Source organism: Marmota monax, unplaced genomic scaffold (genome assembly GCF_021218885.2).
Source record: "Marmota monax isolate L192 unplaced genomic scaffold, Marmota_monax_Labrador192_F-V1.1 WCK01_AAM20220418_F8-fsc00179, whole genome shotgun sequence".
Lineage (NCBI taxonomy): Eukaryota > Metazoa > Chordata > Mammalia > Rodentia > Sciuridae > Marmota > Marmota monax.
The window spans coordinates 334,120-359,305 of NW_026695200.1; the positions used below are offsets into that span (position 1 = coordinate 334,120).

Consider the following 25,186-nt stretch of genomic DNA (forward strand, 5'->3'; position numbering starts at 1 on the left):
TGATGAGCATGTAAATAATAATTTACAAGATTTTGTTAACTGTTTAGTGAGGCATGGAGTAGAAGGGATGTTATTTGCATGGTGCATTTACACTTAAGTGAAACTCATCTTTACTATCACAAACTTTATCTTTAATATCACAAATGTGTCAACTGAAAGAAAATAAAAACAGATGCTCTTTAGAATCACTGAATGAGAAGACATTTAGATGCATATTAAGAATGTACATAAAATATTGATGTTTTATGAAAGTAGTCAAAGGGTATGTGGCAGCTGCATTGAAAAAGTCAAAGGTTTCTGTTTACCCCATCTTTGCCTCTCTGGATTGGTCAGTAGATACACAATACTATGTGAGTCTCCAGAGGTTATTTAGTTCCTAATCTTTCTGTAACCCTAAAAAAGAAATATTGTAATCTTCTTGTTTAATGATGGCAGGCCTCACTTTAATGAAGTTTTTTAAGGTCTGTAATATGAGATTTAACTCTCTGTTCACAGACATTTGGCATTTCACTTGTAAAGCCAAGTTTAATTTTGTGCTGCTGTTTTGCTTATAGTACTTACCAGTATTCTTCCCTCTCTTTTTTAAATAGTGTCAAAAATAAATAAAATTCAAGGTGAAAGAAGCCTTTGGAACATATTCATGAAACTTTGATTTTAAAATGAGATTAGACAGGATATACAATGGAAAAGTGAAAAGCTTTTATAGCTTTGGGACATTTGGGAGAAAATTGTATGATAGTAAATTGGTACCAAATTTCCCTTTTCTCTTTTTATCTCTTTTGAGATGATTCCTGTGTTCTATATTACTCTTCTATCAAGGGTGTGGAGGAAAATGCTATGAAGTAGTTAACTGGGATAGAAGTACATGTGAGAGTGTGTGAGCACGAATATGTAAAACTCTTCCACTTTGACCCCTCTTGTCCTGTCCTACCGTGTACCTTAACACATAACTTAGACTTCTCATCCCTGGGCCCATTTCTATGACAGAATTTTACCTGTTTTTATAAATGAATTTTAGCTTCTTTTTCTGTTGTTTCTGCAGGATGACTAAAATGGAGTTCCTAAGCTGTGGTAAAGCTCAGGACATGGTTAAGTCAGGCTGCCTGGTTTCGGACCCTAGGTGTTCCTTTTAACAGCCAGATGATATTGAGCAAATCATGTAAAACTTACTGTGCCTCAGTTTTCTCATCTGTAAAATAAATACAGTAATAATTTACTACCTGATAGGGTTGTTGTAAACTTGTAAGCATCAACACTTACAAACTATGATTAATATTGTTAAACCTATTTTCTTTTAAGAGGAGGAATACTAGATTGCATTTTATAAATCCTCAAAGCAACAGATTATAATTAAGGCTTCAGGATTAAGAATCTGGAAATCACAAAGTAGGGTATTTTCAATTAAAGCATCTTGAGAAACTTCCTCAGCACAGTAGAAATTTTACTCCTCTGCACTCCTAATCTCTATTTGATACATGCATTAGTCCTATTTCACATCCTCCCTAGCCATGGGTGGCTAAATGGCTACTGTGTTGGACACTAGATAAAGTATATACATTAAGCATGATGTTTCTGTTTGTCTGGAACATGAAAAATGGACTCTTGTATTGGCTCTAACTCAATAAAAGAAGAGAAAGGGAAGCAAAAGTACTTTCTTCAGGAATTTTGGAGAAAGTTAGGTCTATTTTCTCTGGGTTTTAATAAAGTGATTTTTAGGCAGTTTGTAAAATTCATTGTAATGTAGTTAAAGTTATTTTAAGTAAAGTATTATTAACAGATAAGTTAAACAATATTGCATGTATTGATATCTGTCAGTGACTGCTTTTTGTATTAAAGTGAGCAGTCTGTGTGCTTTATGAAAATAAAAATTGTAATATTTAGATGTCAGAGTTCTTCCTAATCTAGAAATACCTTTGAAAGTTGGTCATGTTTTATGTGATGTATTAGAATCTTTCTAGAAGGCTGAAATTTCAGTTAGAGGTCGTAATTGTAAGAGAATCTTAACTGTTTTGAATGATCCCATTAAGGGCTAAAAGTAGTCAATTTCACCATGATAATTCACTTTATGTTTAGAACTTTGTACATATTAAGGAAGTTACCAAGGGTAGAAACATGGTCTTACGTTCTCGAAGAAATTGCTGTTTACTAGATTTTAATCAGGAACCAGAACATATGGGAACAGAAATCCATTTTACCTGAAGAAAGAAAAAGGGAGAGTTATTAAAAAGAGTTATGTGTCTGGAATTCTGTCTTTTCCCTGCCCCAGTCCCTGATTGTAGGTTGCTTCATTGGGGCAGGTATTCACTAGGTCTAATTAACTTTTCTAGAGGGATTATCTCTGGTTCCAGAAGGACATCAAGAGCAAATAGGGTTGTTGTAAACTTGAGTAAGCATCAACACTTACAAACTTCTAACGGATTGTATTAGAAGGGAATGTTAGCAAGGAGGCAATGAGTAATTTTAACTTCTTAAGTTGTTAAAAAGAGGGGTGTGTGTGTGTGTGTGTGTGTGTGTGTGTGTGTGAGAGAGAGAGAGAGAGAGAGAGAGAATATGACCACTCTCCTATAGACTTGGTAAGGGTTTAGTTTATAATAATAATGATGAATTGACATTTTCAACGAGTGCTTACTAATATATATAATTGTGTAGTATCCTGATCCTATTTTTTAATTTAGGGGAAAAGTGAAGAATTTAGTGAGATAAATTAGTGATCTTTGGGTACTCAAGAGTATCTCAGTTCAGAGGTGGGGTGGCTGCTTTAGTCACTGACCTAGTGACCTTGTTGTATTCTAAAAGGTTCATGAAAATATATGGACTCTACTTTAAGACTGGCTTACTGTTAATTGTTACGGGTGTGCTCTTTCTTTGGGGATTTCAGGGGTTGTGGGGGACTGGTGATTGAACTCAGGAACACTTGACCACTGAGCCAAATCCCTAGCCCTGTTTTGTATTTTATTTACAGACAGGGTCTCATTGAGTTGCTTAACACCTTGCCATTGCTAAGGCTGGCTTTGAACTCAATCCTCCTGTCTCAGTCTCCTGAGCCACTGGGATTACAAGTGTGCACCACTGCACCCGGCATGGATTTGCTCTTAATCAAGGACTTAAAATAGAGTTTGAATTTTGAACTTGTTTCAAATTAAATCTCTTATGGAAAGTTGGTTTGTGAAAATACTAAAAACGAATGTATTACTTGAAGCAGAGATTTGTGGCCCAGTTTACCCAGTTCCCCACCCCCCCTTTATGAAGGATTGCCTAAATGATGTATGTAAGTGTGTGCATATCCTTAGATGCTTTAAGATTTTATTTGTAAGTCTTGCTCCTTGTAAAGTGTTACCTGAAGTTGGCCATGATACTGTTGGTTTATATAGAAAAGTGGATCCAGAAACAACACTAGAAATTTATATTTTACCTTGCAGATATTGTAGACCATATCCATATTGTATTCTACCAATGAACACTTAGGTGAAGTGTTGTTCTGCTACTTAGGTCAAGATTTAATTGTATTCCTCCTAAATAATTGATTTTGTTGTTCTTAGAATATTGTGCCTTCTAACCAGTCATATCTGTCTTTGTGTTAGATGCTAAGAGGAATAACGTCAGCTGAATAGCTTCTAATTATCAAATAGGCCCCTATGGGCATATTACATTTTGCTTATTGACAATATTTCTAATATCTTTTTTACCATTTTCCCTTGGATTGACCATTTTTACTGACTTTTGATGTTGTCATGCAGCATGCATTTTAAAGTCACTTTGAATTCTTTGCAGAACAATATGAGGTATATAAAAATGATAGTATGTTGTAGAGGCACTTGTTGAGCTCTTCTTCCTGTTTTAGGTGATGGGATTTCCTCTTGCCTGCAGGTTTAAATGTAGAATCCTTATCATGGATACTAAACTTTCATGATGTGGCTTTATTCCGTTTCTAGGATCATTTCTTAACCATACTATATTCCAAGCATACAGAATTCTCCTCAGATAGACTATATTTACACGTCACCTAATGATTGGGATATGTTCTGAGAAATGAGTTTTTGGACACTTTCACCATTCAGCACGAGCAAAATGTACTCACACAAACTAAGATGGCTAAGACTTCAACAGGTGATAAAATTTTATGCAACCACCCATTATACTTGGAGTTGGTCATTGACCAAAAATCATTATATAGTGTATAGCTGTACTTGCTTTCATCCTTTTACAATTATAAATGCTGAGTATGAGCATTTAGAAAAATTTTTGCTGGCAGTTGTTCAGAGTAATTGATGTATCATTTTATAAACTTTTGAGAAGAGGATGTTAGTAATCATTCCCTCATACTTCATCAAGAAAGTGGTATCATCTCAGATGAAAGTGAGACATTTTCAGAAAACTCCTAATAAGTGATAACTATCTTTGTGGCAAAGAGGCTTTTTATGTACCTGCCCTTGATGAGCAATGGGTAAATAAGGAATCTTGGATTTATGATTACAGCTATTAGTAAATACTAGACAGTTTGCTACTTTCTCTCTAATTATAAACTGCATATGTTTGACTTTTCAGCCACCTAAATCTGTACTAAGCTTCGTATTGCTATTTGTCATAATGTGTTTTCTGCCAAAACTGCCCCCACTTGATCTTCCTCAAATTCCTATGAATTAGAAAAGGCAGGTATCACACCTATCCTCATATGAGAAACTTGAGGCTGACCTTTTATTTATAGTAAGTGATAGAATTGGAACCAACTTTTAGTCCTTTTTTTTTTTCACTGTGCCATATATCAAGTTGACCCTATGTGTATGAAAGTTGTTTTGTAATGACTTACAGTTATGCCTCTTTTCAAGATGTTTATTATCCATTTCCCAAAGTATTATATTTTAACTAATAAAAGAGAAGTCAAGTTCTGGACTATCTTGCAGTCATTTTGAAGTCCTTTCAAAAATATTGCTATGAAGTTATAGTGCTGTATTTCAAACTTTGTAATTTGGTGTTTCTTAGCAGTTTAGCATTTTGTATTTTTGTGATTTGTGATTTTGGAATTGCATATATACCTATACAGGTACATGAAATCAGACATTAATATTTCTGTTCTAGTACCTGCATTGATCCTTTTTTTTTTTTTTTTTTGAGCTGGGGATTGAATCAAGAGCCTGGCACATGCTGAGCACGCATACACTCTACCACTGTGCTACATTCCCAGGCCCCTACATTGATCCTAGAGAGCAGAACCATGTGTTATAAACTTCTGTCTTTTATAGTGCCTTGCAGAACAGTAGACATCACAAAGAAGTCTATTGAGACATCCTTGAACAAAGAGCTCTGTAATAAATGACAGTAAAACTGGCTTACAGCCATGGAATTTTGTTATGTTTTTCCTGATATTTCTAACCAAACTAATTTTGAAATCTTTCGTTTATTCGCCCAGTGTTTGAGTACCTTCTACATGCCTGGCACTGATCATAGAGGAGGAATTGCCAAAACCTGTGGTCTGCTAACCAAATCTTTTCAGTTACATTTTATCATAAATAGAAGTTTTATTGGAACACAGCTACATCCATTTCTCCACAATTGTCTGACTTCTTTTTCACTACCAAGGTGGATTTGAACAATTGTAACAGAGCCAGCATGGCCCACAAAATCTAAAATACTTACTGTTTGGTGCTTTAGGAAAGGAAAAATTTACAGACCTAATCTAGAATGCTGCAGTTACAACTCTTTCAAACTAGATAATTGTTTTTTGTGTTAAATTCGGTGTTTTTGTTTTATATTACAGTCTCTCTGGCCTTAAGAGACTTCTTATTTATTCATTAGTCATATTTCAGTTCACAAAAGATGACATTTATTATTATAAGTAACTGATAGTTGTTTACTTCTCAATTTGTATAGATATTTATTTCCTCACTAGGCTTTTTCTCTGAAATGGGAGAATGATTTAGTAGCTGTGAGCCTAGAGTCTGTACAAAGGTAGACTTCAATTTGTGGTACATAGATGGGAAACTAGAATGAGGAAGGATTTTTTTTACTCTGGGGTACCAAGATCCCAGAGTAGATCAAAGAGGTAAAGCAGAGTGTTATCTGTATCAGGATTTAATAAAATTAATAATTTTGTTTCATCAAGAATATGCCTGAATGAAACTTTCTGTGAGGGTATGGTAATAAAGAATATAATGACTGCTAGAATAGTTTAGTGCTCTGCCTTCATCCATGCTAAGGTTCCAACTCTTTTTTTTTACCCTCTTGTTTTAGCGTAAATACCAACAAAATGAAAAAGATAAAGTTCTTGCTATTGTGAAAAACACTTTGACCTCCTGGATCTCTGAAAGGATCTTAAGAATCCCTGGGGGGTCCAGAGAGACCTCTGGAGTTGACTTAGAGGGTACACTCCAGCCAGACTGCTCCTGTTAAATCCCAGCTCTGTCATTTACTAGCTGAATGACCTTGAACAGTTTCCTCAACTACTCGGCCTCAGTTTTCTTGTTTTTGAAATAAAGATGGTGATAATATTAACATCATAGGATTATTATGAAGAAACTGATATTTATAAAGTGCTTTTAGAATAGGGCTTGGTACATAAGGCACTATGTAAATATTGTGTTTTATTGTTGTTGTTACGTGTTGGGGATTGAACTGAGCCTCCTGTATCCTAGGCAAGCACTTTACCACTGAGCCACATTCCCAGCCCTATAAATAAGTTAAGCCAATTATTTCTGTTGAAAGTTTTTACTGAATTTCAAGGGAGCAAGAAGAGATTTAAATTTAGAGAATGACAGTATTAAACTAAAAAATCTTGAGAGAGAATCATTTACAAATGTTGGAAACCAAGTAGGAGATTTGCCTTAAAGGGTAGAAGAGAGATTCCTTAGAATGGTTAGGACAAGGAGGTGAAGCATTGTTGAACGGCTGCTTGAAAGCCATGGTTATGTGGCTTACAAGCTTTAGGGTCAAAGAAGAAGAAATTAAAGAGAAGGTTATGTGTATAGATTTTATGTATTACAGATCTTATTTTATGTTGAGTTGAGTTCTGTATGGTGTTTTTGAGAAGAAATTTTAATGAATGTCCATGGATATGGAAGCCAGTGGGAAATTTTGAGTGGGTTTTCCTCCTTTTTTTGCAAAAGATATTAAGTGGCCTTGTGTAGGTAAAAACTATGTCTTATTCTTCAAGGTAAGCAATACAGAACCAAGGGCAGTTTTGAGAACATAAAATTGACTTACAACTTAAATTTCACTCATAAAATTACTCTTTGAGGGCTGGGGACATAGTTCAGTTGGTAGAGTGCTTACCTCGCATGCACAAGGCCCTGGGTTTAATCCCCAGCACCACAAAAAAAAAAAAAAAAAAAAAAAAAAATTTACTGTTTGGTATATGCTAAATTAGGCAGATTGCTAAATGAACCCATTTCTAAATGAATTCAATTGGAAAACATGCTCAAAAGCTTAGAGCATGAGGCTAGGCATCTTTGTCCAGTGTACAAACTGTATAACCTATGTTATTCCAACAGATCCTGCTAGCAGGGTCTACTCTCTTAATAGCAAATTCAGTTTCTTTAATTTTATTTTTGTGGTACTGGGGATCAAACTCAGAGGCACTTTATCAATGAGCTATATCCCTAGCCCTTTCCATTTTTTTTTTGTTTTGAGACAGGGTCACACTTAAGTTGCCAAGGATGGCCTCAAACTTGTGATCCTCCTGCCTCAGCCTCCCAAGTAGCCAGGATTAAAGGTAAATGCACTACCATGCCCAGCCAAATTCCATTTCTTTAAAATGATTCTTTTTAGTTTCTTGCCTGTTAGCGGCAGTGTGCTGGCAAGGTGACAGAGCAGTTTCAGTCATGCATTCAACAAATATTAAGTGCCTGACCATTTGCCAAGCCTTATTTTAAGCACCAGTGAACAAAATTGTCAAAAGCCCCTTTCATTATGAAGGTAATGTTTTAGAGGGAAGACAGAATAAGTTTAATTTAATAGTAAATTAAGATAAAGGCATTAAAGAATAATAATACTGAGAAGGCTTATAAAGTACAGTGGGGGTAATTTTAAGTAGGGTATTGAGAGAAGGTCTACCTGAAAAGGTGATGAGCAAAGACTTAAGGGGAATGGAGAGAGTTTAGTCATAAAAATTTTGGAGAATAGAAGGAATCAAGTACAAATGTCTTGAGATAGGAACATACTTGACATGTGTTTAATAGAGACTAGAAGGGGGAGGGGTGCTGCAGATTGTGAGGATCCCTTTAGTCATGGTTAAGAGTTGCTTTTACCCTATGTGAGTTAGGAAACCATTGGAGGATTTTGAATAAGCAACCAGTGTGATTTGGTTTATATTTTACTCCAAATCACTGGCTGCTCCATTGAAAATAGACTATTGGAAGGCAAGCACAGAAGCAGAGACATATACCAGTAACTATATTAGTCATCACTTGCTGCATAACAGATTAGTGCCTGGAAGCAACTAAGTTTAAAACAACATTTTGTTAAATGTTTTTAAAGATGCTTAATCTCTTCCTTTCCTCCTCCTTTATCTTTCTTCCTTCCTTTTCTTCTTTTCCCTGATGTAAATTCAATAGAAATCTAAATTAACATATTAAGTTGTTTTTTAAGTAAAATTTAGTAAACTAGTGGGGTGTGGTGGTACCTACCTATAATCCCAGTGATTCCAGACATTCAGAAGACGGAGGCAAAAGGATCGCAGAGTTTGAGTCTGGGCAACTTAACAAGACACTTTTCTCAAAATAAAAAGGGCTGGGGATGTGGCTCTGTGGTAGAGCACCACTGGGTTGCATCCCTGTTACAGCCTGCCCGTCCTCCCCACCTCCCTTGCTCCCAAGATGAACTTAATCTAAAATTTGTGTGGAAGTGCAAAGAGCCAAGAATAAGAATAACCAATGAAATCATGAGTAAGAACAATACCAGATATCTGAATCTTGTACTAGATATCCTTAGCAGACAGTTTGATTCTTAGTAATTAATTCTAATATTCCTAAGGATATTTTTAAAACTCTAGTAATTTAAAACAGGATAGACAAATTGATCAGTTAAAGAACTGAGAACCAAGGAAAAGAGCCATTCATGTGTGATACTTGGGGATGGAAAAAGATGAGAATGAGTTATAATAGGAAAAGGATGATCTTTTCAGTAAATATTTTTTGGTCAATTACATATCCTATGGGGAAAACAATGAATCTTAAACACCTGTTTCGTTTCATACCAAAAACAAAAACCTGATAGATTATGTATCTAAATATGAAAGATAAAATTAAAAAATTGAGAAGAAAATATAGAATGTCTTTATGACCTTGGAGTAGGCAAACGTTTATTTAAAATAACATCTAAAAGCACCATTAAAAAAAGAACATTTGTTAACAAAATCTAAATTAGATTACTTTGACCTAAGACACCAGAAGTGGAAGACATAAGGAGCAAAAGGGAAACAATACAACAAAAAACTTGCATAAAAATCTTTTTTTGGTGCTGGGGATAGAACCCAGGGCCTCATGCATTCCAGGCAAGTATTCTACCACTGGGCCACATCCCTAGCCCAGAAAACTTCAGGCACTTAACAAAAGAGGATACAGGACACCAAAATGGCTAATAAACATATACAAATGTGCTCAGCTGTATTAGACTTAATGGCAGGGAAAATCAGTAAGACTACATTGATATATCACTGTTTAGTCACAAGAATATTTAAAATAAAAAGGCAGATATGTTTATTTCTTAGGGCTTTTGTAACATTAATATAAACTGGATGGCTAAGTCAAAGAAATGTCTCCCTTGATTCTGGAGCCTAGAAGTCAGTATCAAGTGTTACTATATGTCTATCTTAAACCACTCCCTCTTCTTTGGCTCTTTATTCAAAGGATACATGTAATTCCACTTAGAGCTCACCTGGATAATCCAGATAAATCCTCTTCTCCAAATTCTAAATGACATCTTTTGCTTTATGAAGAAGTATTTACAGGTTCCAGGAGTTTAGGACATGGACATGTCTTTAAAGCCACCATTCAGCCCAAAATAGCAGATAATACTAAATACTGGTGAGATGTGGAAGAACCTGAATGCTTATACGTTACTAGGAGAGTACAAATTTGTGTAACCACTTTGGAATGAATTAATAATATCCATATAGTGTATGACCCAGTGTTTCTACTGCTAGGTGTGTACCAAACCAAATTATGTATTTTTTCAGCCAGAAGATACATAAAATAACATTCACAATTGAAATATGAACTAGAAATTTCCAAAATTCCCATTAGTACTAGAATAGATTGTGGTTTCTTTGTACAGTAGAATGTGCTGTATAACAATAAGAATGAATAAATTACTATTAGAAAAAACAGAATGGTTGAATCTCATGAATAATTTGAGAGAAGTCAGACACAAAATGTGTATATGTGGTATCTGCCAATAGGAAAGTGAAATTGGTACTTACTGGAATTAACTTTCAGGTTTCTTATTATGTGACCTAATATGTTGGAAATGATGCATTAATTATTTGCTAGGAAAGAATATGTAGTATGTAGTATCCCCATAGATATTGTCCTCATGTTAGCCTTTTTGTCTTTCAGCCCAAGCAACAGCAGGAAAGAAAATCTGACATAGGGAACTGGGGACTGCTATACAGAGAGAACTACAAAACATCCTCAGTACAGTAAGAATCCTAATCCAAAGTCCCTATTCTTATAACAGAGTGAGTAGCATTTCTCCCAAGTGTTTTATATCAAGATGTATTTTGTTATCTATTTACTTTATGAACTTTCCTAGATTTTTTGTTATCTCTGAAAACAAACTATTATATGGGCAATATGTGTATGTTCTTGGCGCCCCCTTAACCTCAAACATAAAAATTGTAGAAGGATGTACCATAAATTGCTCCCTCTGGGATCTCCATTTGCTACAATTACAGAGAATTATCCAATTTTTAAGTGGTTAATTTTCTGTGATTAAATAAATGCAGAGGGTAGGAGAGGCTTTTCTTACCTCTTCCAGTAGTGATTCAGAGTTTATTTTTCAATAACAATTTTTTAAAAATTGCTGACCAACAAAACATGACTGAGCTAGATTTAATCCAAGTTGGCCAGTTCACAGTTTCTCTGGACTAATTCATCATTGTAAATTATGTTTCCTGCAGGAGGAGAAAGCAATGAAATGAAAAAAATATGCATGTCAGGGCTGGGGTTGTGGCTCAGCAGTAGAGCGCTTGCCTAGCACGTGCAAGGCCCTGGGTTTGATCCTTAGCACCACATAATAATAAATAAATAAAACAAAGGTATTGCGTCCAACTACAATTGAAAAATAATTTTTTAAAAATGCATGCATTTTATAATTGCCTTAGGCTATTAGTCATTCTTACTGAATAGCTGTTTCAGTATAGAAGTTACGAGTACTGCAGATTAAAAACGGTTTTTCATGATGTTTTCTTCTCCTTTTCGATGGAAACTAATCATTTTTTGCTTAACATGAAAACTTTTAACAATAATGAAGTATGATTAGTAAAATATTTTGTAGGATTCATGTTAGGCATAAATGGGATTTGAAGAAGAGACCTAACAGTTTAGCTGGGAAATGAGTTGTATACTTAGTGAATTATACTGAGTACCCCAAGCGGTGGTTCTGGTGAGTTCTTTAGGAAGATAGAGCTGATTTCCTGAAATAGGATTGTTATAGGCAGAGAGCAAAATGGACAGCATTTACTAAGAAAGGAGCCTTATGAGTTAAAAACTTGTTTCTTTTTGGGGGCCTGCGGTGGGTACTGGGGATTGAACTCAGGGGCACTTGACCATTGAGCCACATCCCCAGCCCTATTTTGTATTTTATTTAGAGACAGGGTTTTACTGAATTGCTTAGCGCCTCGCTGTTGCTGAGGCTGGCTTTGAACTTGCAATCAATCCTCCAGCCTCAGCCTCACGAGCAGCTGCGTGCACCACTGCACCCGGGTAAAAACTTGTTTCTAGGAATGAGCATGAGTTGGGTGGGAACCAAACATCCTCTACTTTCAGGCAGAGCAGAATAAGAGCTATTATTGAACTTCTTCTATGTGCTAGGCACTACGTTGATGCTTTCTGTATGCATTCTTTAATCTGGTTACATAAATAATTTAAGTGCCCTCTTGGGGATTTGAGGCTAGAGAATTTTAGTAACCTGTCCAAGGTAATAAAACAGCAAAACTGGAATTCAAACTATTGCCAGCCTGACTCCCAGGCCATTCCCTTTTCACACATTGTACTTTCCAGGAAAATTTGGCTGGTTGGGGTAAATTATGGAGAGCATGTGTGATATGTTGAATACTCCTCCTGGGGGCAATTATTATAAAATAACAGAAGTAGTATGATGAGAACTGGCCATTCCAGGAGAAGGTTAAATAAGTGGATTGGGAGAAAGGATAGTAAAACAAAGGGAAAAAATAAGTAAAATAACACAGGAGTTATACATACAGCCTCTGGGTTCCATCTTCAGCACAAAACAAGCAAACAAAAAACAACAACAAACAAAAATCTTGTCTGTGTAAAGTGAGAAGACTTAAAAGTTGGAATGGGAAAGAGCATAAAAATTACTAGAAATTGATGACTGAACACTAGGAAATGGAGCAAAGGGAAATAAATTTAATTGACATGTTGCCATTATAATTGAGTTTATTTATTTGTATTCATTCATTGCTATTCTTTTATCAGAATTTTAAGTTGGTAATAAATTTTCTTAGCAGTCTTAAAATATTTAATTTTGAATTCTTCATACGATAAGAACTTCTTTGGTAAAAAGATGTAAAGCAAAAACAAATTTTCTTGAGAGCCACTCAAGTGTGGGTGGTGTACACTTCTAACCCAGTGATTCAAGGATCATAAATTCAAGGCCAGCCCAGGCAACTTAGGGAGAACCCGTCTCAAAAAAATAAAAAAGGCTGGGGGTGTTGCTCAGTGATAGAGTGCCCCTGGATTCAATCCCCAATACTGGGGTGGTGAAGGGGAGTGGTTACAGCTAATAAAAGCTGTATAATGTCTTAAGGTTAAATAAATAAATTTTAAATAATAAGACTTCATGAATGCTCGAAGAATTGTAGATTTTTTAGAGATATGGACAGTCATTTTCTCATTTTTAAGTTCAGTAAAAAAGATACGGACATAGCTACTTGCTAGATGTGTGATTTTGGGAAAATTAAGACTTTTTGAGTATCATTTTTCTCATTTTTTTAAAATGGTGCTCAGGCCTGTAATTCCAGCTACTGAGTAGGCTGAGATTGGAGGAGCAGAAACTTGAGGACAGCCTGAGCAATTTAGAGAGATCCTTACTCAAAAAATAACACTAAAAGGTCTGGAGGATGTCACTAGGTGGTAGAAGGTTCCTTTGTTCAATTCCCAGTACTTATTGGATGGAGGGAGAAGAAGGAAAGGATATCAATAGCACCAACATGGAGTGTTCTTGAGGGGATTAAATGATAGATAAGTAAAATAAAAACAGTTCCTGCCCCATAGTAAACTCTGAATAACTACTTTGAGTGTTATCTAGGTTGTTAGAGGGAATAATGAGTTATGAATTTAATTATGAATGTAATAAAGTATCTGAACTCATTTTATGAATTCACTTCCATTCACAGAATTTTTAATAGTTATGCCATGCTGATCCATTTTCTTCTAGTAGAGCATTTGCACTCTGTCTCCTTAGATTTGCAGCTTTAGAATCCCACTGCAGCAGTTATGGAATTGTTCTACCTTCTCCTTTTTCTCTCTGATCATTTGAATGCCAACTGGTGTGTTCTGCAAGTTGTTTACTTACCAAAAAGTTACACCACCAAGGGCCGTCAGGATTTCCATTTTCTCCATAGCTATTCTATCCATACCGTTATACATTCAGATAAACTAAGTCACCCTTTCATGGCTTTGGATCTTTCAGAATCTTCTTAAAAGGTACTGGTTTTTTGTCCTAAATGATGAATAAACAGGTTAGTTTTGAGTTTTTATTTTGTTTTTTTTTGTTTGTTTTTTTCATGAAATCCTTTGTGCCTTTTGAGTTATAATCATTGTTAATTTGTTGCTATGCAAGGCATTTTGGCTTGGGAAAATTGCTAGTTACATGGCTTTGAATTTCATTCTTACAAAGCAAGTATTATGGTAGAAAAGCTTTTTGATGGTCTTATTGTACTTTTTATCTTACTTTACTTTTTTAAAAAAATTATTTTTTATTGTAGTTGGACACAATACCTTTATTTTATTTATTTATTTTTATGTAGTACGAGGATCAAACCCAGGGCCTCGTACATGCTAGACGAGTACTCTACTGCTGAGCCACAACCCCAGCCCTATCTTATTGTACTTCTTATCTAATGTTTACTTGTGGTTTATATAGAAGTATTTATCTATTACCCATCCCCTCAAGGAGCCCTTTTAGACTTTTTTTTTCCCCTTAAAAACTTGCCCCTACACCTCCATAAAATTTTCAATCCAAAAATAATACTGTGTATCTATTTATATATAGTGTATATGTCTATGTTCTATATATAAAGAGGAAGGGATTTTTTTTTTTGGTGTGCCTCCTTTCCTCAAAAAATTAGTGTTTGCCTCTTGGAGGTGCTACTGCCTATATTGAAAATGCACATTTTGTTGCAGCAATTAATTCTCAAAATTTTTGGTTTCAGGATCTTTCGTTCTCTAAAATTAGTGAATAATACCCTAAAGAGATTGTTTATGAGGAGTGTATCTAGAGTTATCCATCAGATTATAAATTAAATGGAGAAAAATTTTAAATACTTCTTTACTTTTTAAAAATTAATGGAAAATGTCCCCATCCCCCAAATACACACACTTTTTAGTGATAAGAATGGCATTACTAACATATTTTAGCAACTCTCTTTAAGGTCTGGCTTAATAGCAAGATTCTCATAGTTACCTTTGATTCAATCTGGTACAGTATTATAAAGCAAATCTGGTCTCATATGTAGTTGGAAAAGGAAAAAGGTTTTCATATAATAGAGGTAGTTGTTTGATACTACACTAAAACTTGACAGCTGCTAGTTTTGTAAAGAATAGTTGCATTGTGGAATCTGAAACCACATAAAACCTTTTTGACCTATCCTTGACATCTTTTACTTCAAATGGATTTTTGTACCATCACACATTGGATACTTTGAAAATACTACTTTACTGACTTATGCAGATCTTGCATATATTGATTTAATATTGACTAACTGCATTTCATTAATATCACCATCAATATCACCAGAAACATTCAAAATGTTAAAGACTTGTCAAGCCTTTTTTCATTTGAATGCTTGAATACTGTCCTTGAAAGTGAATATTATCAGTTTTGACAGGTGCACTTCATTCGTTTTCAAGAATATCTCCATATACTGCAGTCCAAATATCTAGTTTAACATTATTTCCGTGTGAAAAGGTAATTCAGCCAGCTCACAATATAAAGATTTGCACAAGTGTTTTTTTCTTCAGTCATATTTCTCTGTTCAGTAGTAGTGGTTCATGCCTGCATCCCAGTTAGCTACAGAAAATATTAATAAGACTCATGTGTTCAAGACAAGATTTAAAGAAATTATTATATGTATTTTTGTATCAGTACCGAAGATTGAACTCAGGGGTGTACCACAGAGCTACATCCCCTGTCTTTTTATTTTTTTATTTTTTTGAGACAGGATTTTGCTAAATTGCTGAGATTGGTGTCAAACTTGGAATAATCCTGCTTCATCCTTCCAAATAATTGGGATTACAGGCAATCACCACTGTCCCTGTCTAAAATTAATACTTTTTACTGTTGAGTGTAGTGGTGAAGAAGTACAGTTTGATGCCACTGACTTGTTTGGGCTCCTTGATAAGGAAGGCTCCAGCTGTTTTATCCACCTTGCTTTTATACCACTAGTGCACATGTCAGTATGGTGAGAAAGACAACTTGTTATTCTGAAAAGTTTTGACCTTTGTAATCGGTTGTTAACCACACTTTGAATGTGGACTTTGGTGTATCCAGACTACCTGGATTGAAACCCAGCTCCATCACTTATTATTTGCTTCATAATGACCCAGTTATCCTGATAACACAACTAGGTAAACATTATAAAAAAGAAAGCTATAGGGGCTATGGTTGTGGCTCAGTGGTAGAGCACTTGCCTAACGTGAGGCACTGGGCTCAATCCTCAACACCACATTAAAAAAATGCATAAATAAAGTACAGGTATTATGTCCATCTACAATCAAAAAAAAAAAAGTAAAAGAAAGCTATAGACCAATATCTTTTAGGAATATGGACCAAAAAAAAATCAAAATATTAGACATTAGCTTTTCTATATCACCATCATTATCTTTTAATTTGATAGTTATTTATAGGAGTGCAGGATAGGGAGGAATCTGAAGTAGCATATGTATAAAAAAGATTGTATGAATTCTAAAATGACTTATTCATGGAGTAAGAAAGGTGCTTGTCAAAATCGCAAATTAGGGCTGGGGTTGTAGCTCAGTGGTAGAGCGCTTGCCTAGCATGTGTGAGGCACTGGGTTCGATTCTTAGCACCACATATAAATAAAATATACATTGACAACTAAAAAAATATTTTAAAAATCTCAAATTATATTCCTACTCTAAAGATCTAAATACTAAACAGTTTTAGGACATTTCTTTTTAAAGGCAAATATTAAGCTTATCATTTTTTCCTTTTGTAATCCAGTCAAATGCTTTTATTATTCTTGGTTCTGAAATTTGCATTAAATACCCATTACCCATCAGCTGTATTTTCAAACAATTTAGGATAAAGGTAAACCTGATAACAGTGAATTGTGAATTCTTTCCTTAAGAGTTTATCAATTCAAGAAAATTTCAGTTGCAAAACATTTTCCTCCTTTGGTTTTTCTCATTCTTCATGATCTTTGAACATAATACTCTCTGCTATATACGTACACCCATTTTGGAGTAACCTTCATTTAGAGGGTGGTTGTTTTGTAATAAGGAAGAGCTTGTTATTACCGTCTGTCATGTTATTCATGCCAAAGAACCAATTGCTGTATGGGAGAAATAGCACATGGGGTTCTTCCATCTGCTATAATTGATTATTGCCTTCATGTGGTTCCCAAATATTTCCTGAGTCACAGCATCACTTGACTGATGCCTCTGTCACATTAACTTTTAGTTTTTAAAATTTTAAATACTTAAAAAAATAAATTTTATTTCTAATTAGGCAAGTAGTATCTTCATTTTCGGGAATCATGAAAGTACAGAAAAGGTATTAATCGGGAAAAAAAGTCATTAGTTTTGCCATCTGTGGATATGTTCATACTACCTGTTTTGATGATTGAGTGATGTTCCTTTCATGCTAATTGGAAACATATATATGTTTATTTTTGTGGGGAGGGTTACTGGGGATTTAACCCAGGGGCACTCAACCCCTGAGCCACACCCCCAGCCCTTTTTATTTTTTATTTTGAGACCAAGTCTCGAAAAGTTGCTGAGGCTGTCTCAAACTTGTGATCCTCCTGCGTCAGCCTCCTGAGTCACTGGGATTATAGCTGTGCACCTTGCTCAATTGTATATATATTTCATATTGCAGCTTTTCATTCATTACCAACATTTTTCCATCAGAAAATATTCTAAAATATTAATGACTGTATAACTTGTCACTAATAATGTATCATGCTTTTTAAAAATCCATTCTAATGTTGAGCATTTAGGTTATTTTCAGTTTATCAATATTGTGAATATCCTGTGAAGCAAATGCCTTGTATATCATTCTTTGTTCTTTTTCTGATTATACTCTAGTTATTCTATAGAATTGCTCATTAAAGGAGAATGATTGAGAGCAACATTTGTCTTTTATAGGACTCATGAGGTGAATTGCAACATGCTTTCCAAAATGATTGAACCTATTTCTGATTTCATGAGCATTCTGCCCTATTCTCCATTCTTCACCAGAATTGATATTATGTTATAGAATAAAGTATATAAATTAACAAGTGAATTTTGATCCAAAGTTTAAATGTTTAGAGATTAAATAGTGTAACATATAGCAAAACTTACGGTGTATTTTTCTCATTACTAGAAGAGTCAAACTGAACTATATTTAAAGAGTTTTTCTTAACTTCAGATAGGTCTTCAAACAGGTCTCTCACAGATTAAAAAAAAGAAAAGTACAAGTCTGTGCCAGAGTTGCTGATGTAGAAATAAATGATCTGTGATCAAGGAAATAAAAACAGTTCTCTCTCCTAATGTAGAGTTGATTGGAGATAAAAGTTCAGTGTGCTGTTTGGTTTCTATATTCTATTAACTTTTGCCCTAGGTCTTGGGACAATTGTATAGAGTGGTTGGGAGGGAGGGTTGCATATGTGGGGTTTTGTCCTCTATTGTATAGAAAGCATATTAGGATAATTATGACTGAATTCTTGTGTCTGAGTTCTTTATTCTATATAAATTGCAGGTGTGCAACAGAGGAACATGGCTCAAGAAACGAATCACAGCCAAGTGCCTATGCTTTGTTCCACTGGCTGCGGATTTTATGGAAACCCTCGTACAAATGGCATGTGTTCAGTATGCTATAAAGAACATCTTCAAAGACAGAATAGTAGTAATGGTAGAATAAGCCCACCTGGTAAGTAATTCTGTAATTCATGTAATTCATGTTGTATCCAAGACCATTTTCGCTGTCACATTGTATTGTATTACCATATTTATCTCAGTAACTCTTCTTTTACACATTGTAATAGTCATGGTGGAAAGTCAGGAATAAGAGTATCCTTACTCTGTAAATAGTGTAAAGCCATTCCAAGGTCTTATTTGCTGTGCTACAGAAACTCTTAGTACCTTATGAAAACAAAAGCATAATTCAAGTAAATATAGCTAACTTGGAAAGTAAAGTAATGGAGGAATATGGGCTATAAGATATAAGAGAACTTTTTTTTTTTTTTTTTTTTTTTTAAGATCAGTTATTGGGCTGTACATAGTATAGAACCACTAAAATGAATTGTGGTCTGTTACAGCAACTTCTGTCAGTAGTCTGTCTGAATCTTTACCAGTTCAGTGCACAGATGGCAGTGTCCCAGAAGCTCAGTCAGCATTAGACTCCACATCTTCATCTATGCAGCCAAGGTAAGGTGGACTTTCCAAATTGTAGTTGAAAAACTTATGAAAAACAAGGAACAAATTCTATTTTTAATCAATTTTATTAAGGAAACTATGTAAGTTACTTGAGGATTAACTGTCCTAAAATTATATCTGACTAATTAGAAAAAGGTTTTTATTGTTTTCACTTGGGAGTGAGATCTTTTAAGTCTTAGATTTCCTTTTCAAATATCTTTTCCTTTATTCTTCTTCATACTATATCCTGACCCACCCCTGAAGTCCTTTTGAAGACTTTTGAGTCAATTTTTTAAATTATAGTCTTAGTCTGAAAGTATTAGTACTTTGCATTTTAAAAATATTCTTGTTGGCTGGTTGTGGTGGCACACACCTATAATCCCAGTGACTCTGGAGGCTGAGGCAGGAGGATCACAAAATTGAGGCCAACTTTGGCAACCTAGTGAAACCCTGTCTTTAAGTAAATAAGTAAAAGTCAATAAATAATAGAGGGCTGGAGAGTGGTAGAGCACCCCTGGGTTCAATCCCTGGTACTGCAAAAAAAAAAAAGTCTTAGCACAGGTTCTCTTTAATACCATTATTAGGTATTATATTTGGTACTTATAAAGAAAAATATGTTACAAAACAAATAAGCCTGCATACAGAAACACTTGTTTCAGTTTTATTCTGTTAGGAATCAGTACATAAAATTTGTGCTCTGTTTCTTTTTTTGTAATTCATGAGTTATTCACTTGTGCTATGCCATAATATCATTTATAATTTTGCATTAGGATTCCTTGAACACATCTTTATCTGCTACTTTTTTTAGTAGTGCATTTACATGGAATTGCTTTGTTTCCAAAACACAAACTTCTAACCCAAATTAGTCTCCCGTTTCAAAGCTCTATGGTTATGGTATAAACAAGTGTGTTGGTGTTCTTAGTGATCTACTTAGGTAAGTTGACTTTTAACTTACTATGTTACTTTAGTTAATATTCATGTGTGGAGACCATTTTTTAAAACTGAAATAATGCTGGGATATGATGGTACACACCTGTAGTCCCGCACTTGGGAGTCTGAGGTGGGAGGATTGCTTGAGCCCAGGAGTTTAAAACCAGACTGCATCTCAAAACAAACCAAAAAAAATATATTTTTTCCATTAATAAAATAAAATTTAAAATATTTTTGCTTTTATAGCCCTGTATCAAATCAGTCACTTTTATCAGAATCTGTAGCATCTTCCCAAGTGGACAGTACATCTGTGGACAAAGCAGTACCGGAAACAGAAGATCTGCAAGGTTTGCATATGAACTACTAGCATGTAGTTTATCATTTATTAACTCTTTGAGTATTATACGCCAAACTCTAGCCTAAGCATATGTATTAAAAATTCCTCAATATTTATATGCTTTCATTATGAAGAGTATTTCAGGGCTGGGGTTGTAGCTCAGTGGTAGAGCGCTTACCTGGCGTGAATGAGGCACTGGGTTTGATCCTCAGCTAAATAAAGTTTTGGGGTTTTGTTGTTGTTGTTGTTGTTACAGAGAATATTCTATATTCTCAAGTAATTAATTGAATGAAATGTTGGGAATTTCACTTACATATAATTATATCAGCATAAATAGAAGATTCAGAATTTTAGTTTGAAAAATATAGGTTAATGACCATGTAAAAGTGTTATTCTCTTTTATTATTTTGGCCAGTTGAATTTTTAAAATATTTCTTCTCCAAGCAAAGGAATTTGGTTCTTTTGGTTTTTGACTTAGATTATTTGAGAAACTATTCTACTTGGTTGGCAGGCACCCCTCTTTCCCCATCTGTGACTTACAGTGCAGTAGTCACATTTAGTTACTTGTATTCACAAGTTGTGGTGCCTCTTGTTCTTTCCATGCTCTTTATATCCCAATACATGACTCAGAGTAATATGAGGAGACTTGAAAGTTTGTATGAAGGCTTTCTTAACAGGGACAGTACAGAGGAAAGGTCATTTAGGAGGCTTTTAAATAATCTCTTTTTAATTGTTTATGTTCTCCTAATGTGTTAGCCAAGGGTGGATACTCTGGAAAGGCACCCAGAGATGAGCAGTATGTCTATGTGGCATGATTTAAAGAGAAAAAAATGCCTTGACCAGTGACTGTCCATTGTGCATGGTGTTGGGACGATAGTGACAGATATATCAGGCAACATTTGTTAAAGTTTGTTGAATTTTAAATTTAAATAAGTTAGCTAATTCTCCATTTTTATTTCATGCCCAACAAATGATTGACATAACTTGCCAATTTGCAAGATTTTGCTATAACAAACAAATATAGTATATGCCAACATAAGTAGTCTGATCTGCCTAGCATATTATAAATTTATAAATATGAATCATAAGTGAAAATTTTTTGTTTTTTAGTTAAACAGAAAAATTTAAGCCAAGTGTGATGTCACACATCTGTAATCCAAGCAGCTCAGGAGGCTGAGATAGGAGGATCACAATTTTGAGGCCAGCTTCAGTAACTTAGCAAGGCCTTCAGCAACTTAATGAAACCCTGTCACAAAATAAAAAGGGTTGAGGATATTATGTAGCTCAGTGGTAAAGTACCCCTGGGTTAAATCGCCAGCACCAAAAAAGTAATTTATTAAAGAAGGAAGGACAGAGATGGGGGATACTTTGAAAGCAGAAATAGGAAAAATGTCAAGATTCAGTTATTCACTGTATCAGAGAAAGAAAAAGAAAAGAAAGAGAAGAGAAAGGGGGTCTCAAAGCTCCTGGTTTTATCATAATGGCAATGGTATGGTTTCTTTAGACAGGGAAGCCAAAAAGTTAGTATGGTTAGAGAAAATTTTAAAAAGTGAGGTGGAAATGATTAAATTTCAAACTTGAGAGAGCTCATTTGGAGGTATAGAGAGAGAAGTTGAAAAGGAAGAAAACAGGCTGCTAATCACAAAGATGTTATTATATCCTATGACAGAATCAATTTTAGAATTTTAGCTATGAAAAAAATTTTAAAGCTTAAGGATGCAATAATAATTGCTATACAGTTTGACAAAGAATAAAGACTGTAGGTTGGTGAACTAATAATATATGAAGTACTTTTATACCATTCTAGTGTATGGAAAACATAGTTTATTCCAGCTGTCTCTGAGTACAAAGGTGATCATGATGCCATATTAAAAGAAATTGTAGTCTTTTAAAAATTTAGGCTTGTTTTCTTCATGTATAACTTAAAGGACTTTTAAGTTGTATTTAACATTTTTTTGTTGTTTTTTGTTTGTTTGTTTTTTGAGACCATGGATTAAACCCAAGGACACTTAACCACTGAGCCACATCCCTAGGCTTTTCTTGTATCTTATTTAGAAAGAGGGTCTCACTGAGTTGCTTAGGGTCTAAGTTGCTGAGGCTGGCTTTTAATTTGCAATCCTCCTGCCTCTGCCTCTCAAGCAGCTGGGGATTATAGGTGTGCACCACCACATCAGGCTAAGTTAAACTTTTAAGTGCCTTTTTTAAAAAAAGTCGGTCATTCATAATTTCAGCATAGCAAATACACAGACAAATCAAAATAATGAGCTTAAGAGATAAATATATTTTATATGCTGAAAACTAATAATAGATATCTAGGTATCAATACACACACATATATGCATGATTTCCCTGTTAGATAACAAATTCAGAGAATGTTTCTTTGTCTATTTTACTAGGTAGCTGAAAAGAAACATAAAAAGTCTCTTTGACTTAGTCAAATGATCATTGGAACTGAAAATGGACCCCAGGCACCCGACTAGGCCAGTATTCTTTCCACTAGATAGTTGTGCCTGTTGGACTGTGATGTGGATATGTTGGGTTATTGTTGATACATCCAGTCCCCTCTCGGTTCCCAGGACAGGATCAGCCATTTTGGCAAGCTACCCAGGTATCTGTTCTTTTCACTCCATATGTCTCCCACAAGGGAAATTTACTTAAACAGGAAGACCATCCCTAATGGAGTGCATATATGAGTAGCAGCTGTGTGCCTAAACAAGAATTTCCTAACATTTTTTTAAAATATTTCTTTAGTTGCAGACGGACACAATATCTTTATCTTATTTATTTATTTTTTTGTGGTGCTGAGGATTGAACCCAGTGCTTCACGCTTAAGAGGCAAGTACTCTACCACTGAGCCACAACCCCAGCCCCAAGAATTTCCTAACATTTTTTTATTGGGGTTTTCAAAACAGCTTTTTTTCTCTACAAGCATTCTGCTTATAATTAGGAAATGCTGCCACCAGGTGGGTGGTACTACTTTCATTTTGGCTTTTTGGCTTCGAAGATTTTTTCTCAAGTTTAAATGAGAATTCAGTATTTGCAACATGTTTGTCATTTAATTATGCTTTTAATTTAAAAAAATAACAGTATCTCAGGTGGTGTCACTTAGGAATGTAGGTCAGATTTCTAGTTCACAAAAACTAGCTTTTATTGTTGTTTAAATACTTTAAAGCATTTTGACATATCACATTTTGACTATCACATTTGATTGGCTGCCTTATTAAACAGTATGTTTGACTTTGATTTTCCTTTTAGTTCCTCAGATCTTGGGTCATAACTAAAAAGAATGGAATTGGAAGTAGAGTTTCTGTTTTCATATCTTGATAACTTCTCTGAGCCTTGTTTTTTATTATTTTTAAATGAGAGTAATAGCCATGTCCACTGTAATAGGATATTAAAAGTTTATTAAGCAACAAAGGTAAAATGAGCTTTATAGATTGCAAAGGATATTTTAACTTCATATATTATCCAAGTAATTTGGAGTTGTAGGAGACTTAGAATAAGGATTTAAAAGCTTTCCAACTGTAGAATAAAGTAATATTAAGGTGTTAAGCTATAAATCACTGAGACATTCTAGGAAAACTATTATTAGTTAAGGTCAAGGCATAGGGAAATGCTACACTGAGTAAAGGGTGAACTGGAATTTTCAGGCTTTTCCCAAATCTGAGAATTCCTGATTTCATACAAAGATGACTTGTTAAATCATCAGGTCACAGCAGAGAAGAATAATCCCATTAGACTAATTTAGGAAAGGCTGTATGGATTAAAAATCAGGGATTTCTTCTGATTTTGAAGAATGAGTAAGAATAGCCAAAACAAGTCTTGAAAAAGAAAACCAAAGTTGGAGAACTAACAATTCCCAATTTCAAAATTTAAGGTACAGTAATTGAAACTGTGATACTTGCATGGAGATAGTTATATAGATCATTGGAACAGTATTGAAAGTACAGAAAACACTCAATACAGAAAGTACAGAAATACCCATATTCATGGGCAGTTGAGTTTTCAATAATGGTGCTAAGATCATTCAATGGGAAAAGAATTTTTTTTTCCAACAAATGATGCTGGAACCACTCATCCACATTCAAAAGAATGAATTAGGACCATATCTCATATACAGAATAACCCAAAACACATCAAAGACTTAAATAAACATAAGAGCTAAAAAAATAAAAATCCTTAAAACAAATATAAATTTTTGTGACCTTGAATTAGGCAGTGATTTCTTTACAGCACCTAAAACAATAACAACAACAAAAGAAGAGGATACGTTGAGTTATATGTAATCAGTAAAAATAATAAGTATTGTCAAAGTTCTAATAGAAATTAGAACACTTATATATTGGTGGGAATGTGAAATGGTACCAATGTTTGTTTTTAATTTTTTTAGTTGTAAATGGATACAATATCTTCTTATGTATTTATTTTTATGTGGTGCTGAGGACTGTACCCAGTGCTTCACACCTGTGAGACAAGCACTTTACCACTGTGCTACAGCCCAAGCCTGTACCAGTGTTTTGGAAAACAATCTAGCAGTTCCTCAAAAAGTTAACTTGAGCAGGCACAGTGGTGCACACCTGTAATCCCCAGTGGCTAGTGAAACTGAAGCAAGAGGATCACGAGTTCAAAGCCAGCCTGAGCAAAAGTGAGTGCTAAGCAACTCAGGGAAACCCAGTCTCTAGATAAAATATAAAATAAGGCTGGAGTTGTGGCTCAGTTGTCAAGTGCCCCTGAGTTCAACCCCTGGAACCAAAAAAAAAAAAAAAAAAGAGTAAACTTGAGCTGGGGACATTTCCTGTAATCCCAGGTGCTTGGGAGGCTGAAGCAGGAGGATCATAAGTTGGAGAACAGTCTGGAAAACTTAGGGAGACCCTGATTAGAAAAG

At 34.7% G+C, this 25,186-nt stretch overlaps 1 protein-coding gene and 1 long non-coding RNA gene across 18 annotated transcripts in view; one reads left to right on the forward strand and one right to left on the reverse strand.

Moving 5' to 3' along the window:
- The window catches only part of Zfand6 (zinc finger AN1-type containing 6), a 69,451-nt gene that overhangs the window by 35,208 nt on the left and 9,057 nt on the right, over positions 1-25,186 (forward strand). For 6 of the 17 annotated variants that reach the window (XM_058574082.1, XM_058574081.1, XM_058574090.1 and 3 more), the window contains 5 exons: positions 7,628-7,705; positions 10,548-10,669; positions 18,379-18,549; positions 18,938-19,046; positions 20,211-20,311. In XM_058574082.1, the coding sequence (XP_058430065.1) occupies positions 18,396-18,549; positions 18,938-19,046; positions 20,211-20,311 (364 nt within the window). In that variant the 5' untranslated portion in view covers positions 7,628-7,705; positions 10,548-10,669; positions 18,379-18,395. The remainder of the gene's footprint in view (positions 1-7,627; positions 7,706-10,547; positions 10,670-18,378; positions 18,550-18,937; positions 19,047-20,210; positions 20,312-25,186) is intronic. The other 11 variants (XM_046428801.2, XM_046428802.2, XM_058574087.1 and 8 more) reach the window with 4 other exon arrangements.
- The window catches only part of LOC124082332 (uncharacterized), a 28,603-nt gene continuing 22,303 nt past the window's right edge, over positions 18,887-25,186 (reverse strand). Inside the window, exons 3-4 of the long non-coding RNA XR_006848327.2 lie at positions 20,068-20,132; positions 18,887-19,079 (exon numbers count right to left, since the gene is read on the reverse strand). This is a non-coding gene — a long non-coding RNA (uncharacterized LOC124082332). The remainder of the gene's footprint in view (positions 19,080-20,067; positions 20,133-25,186) is intronic.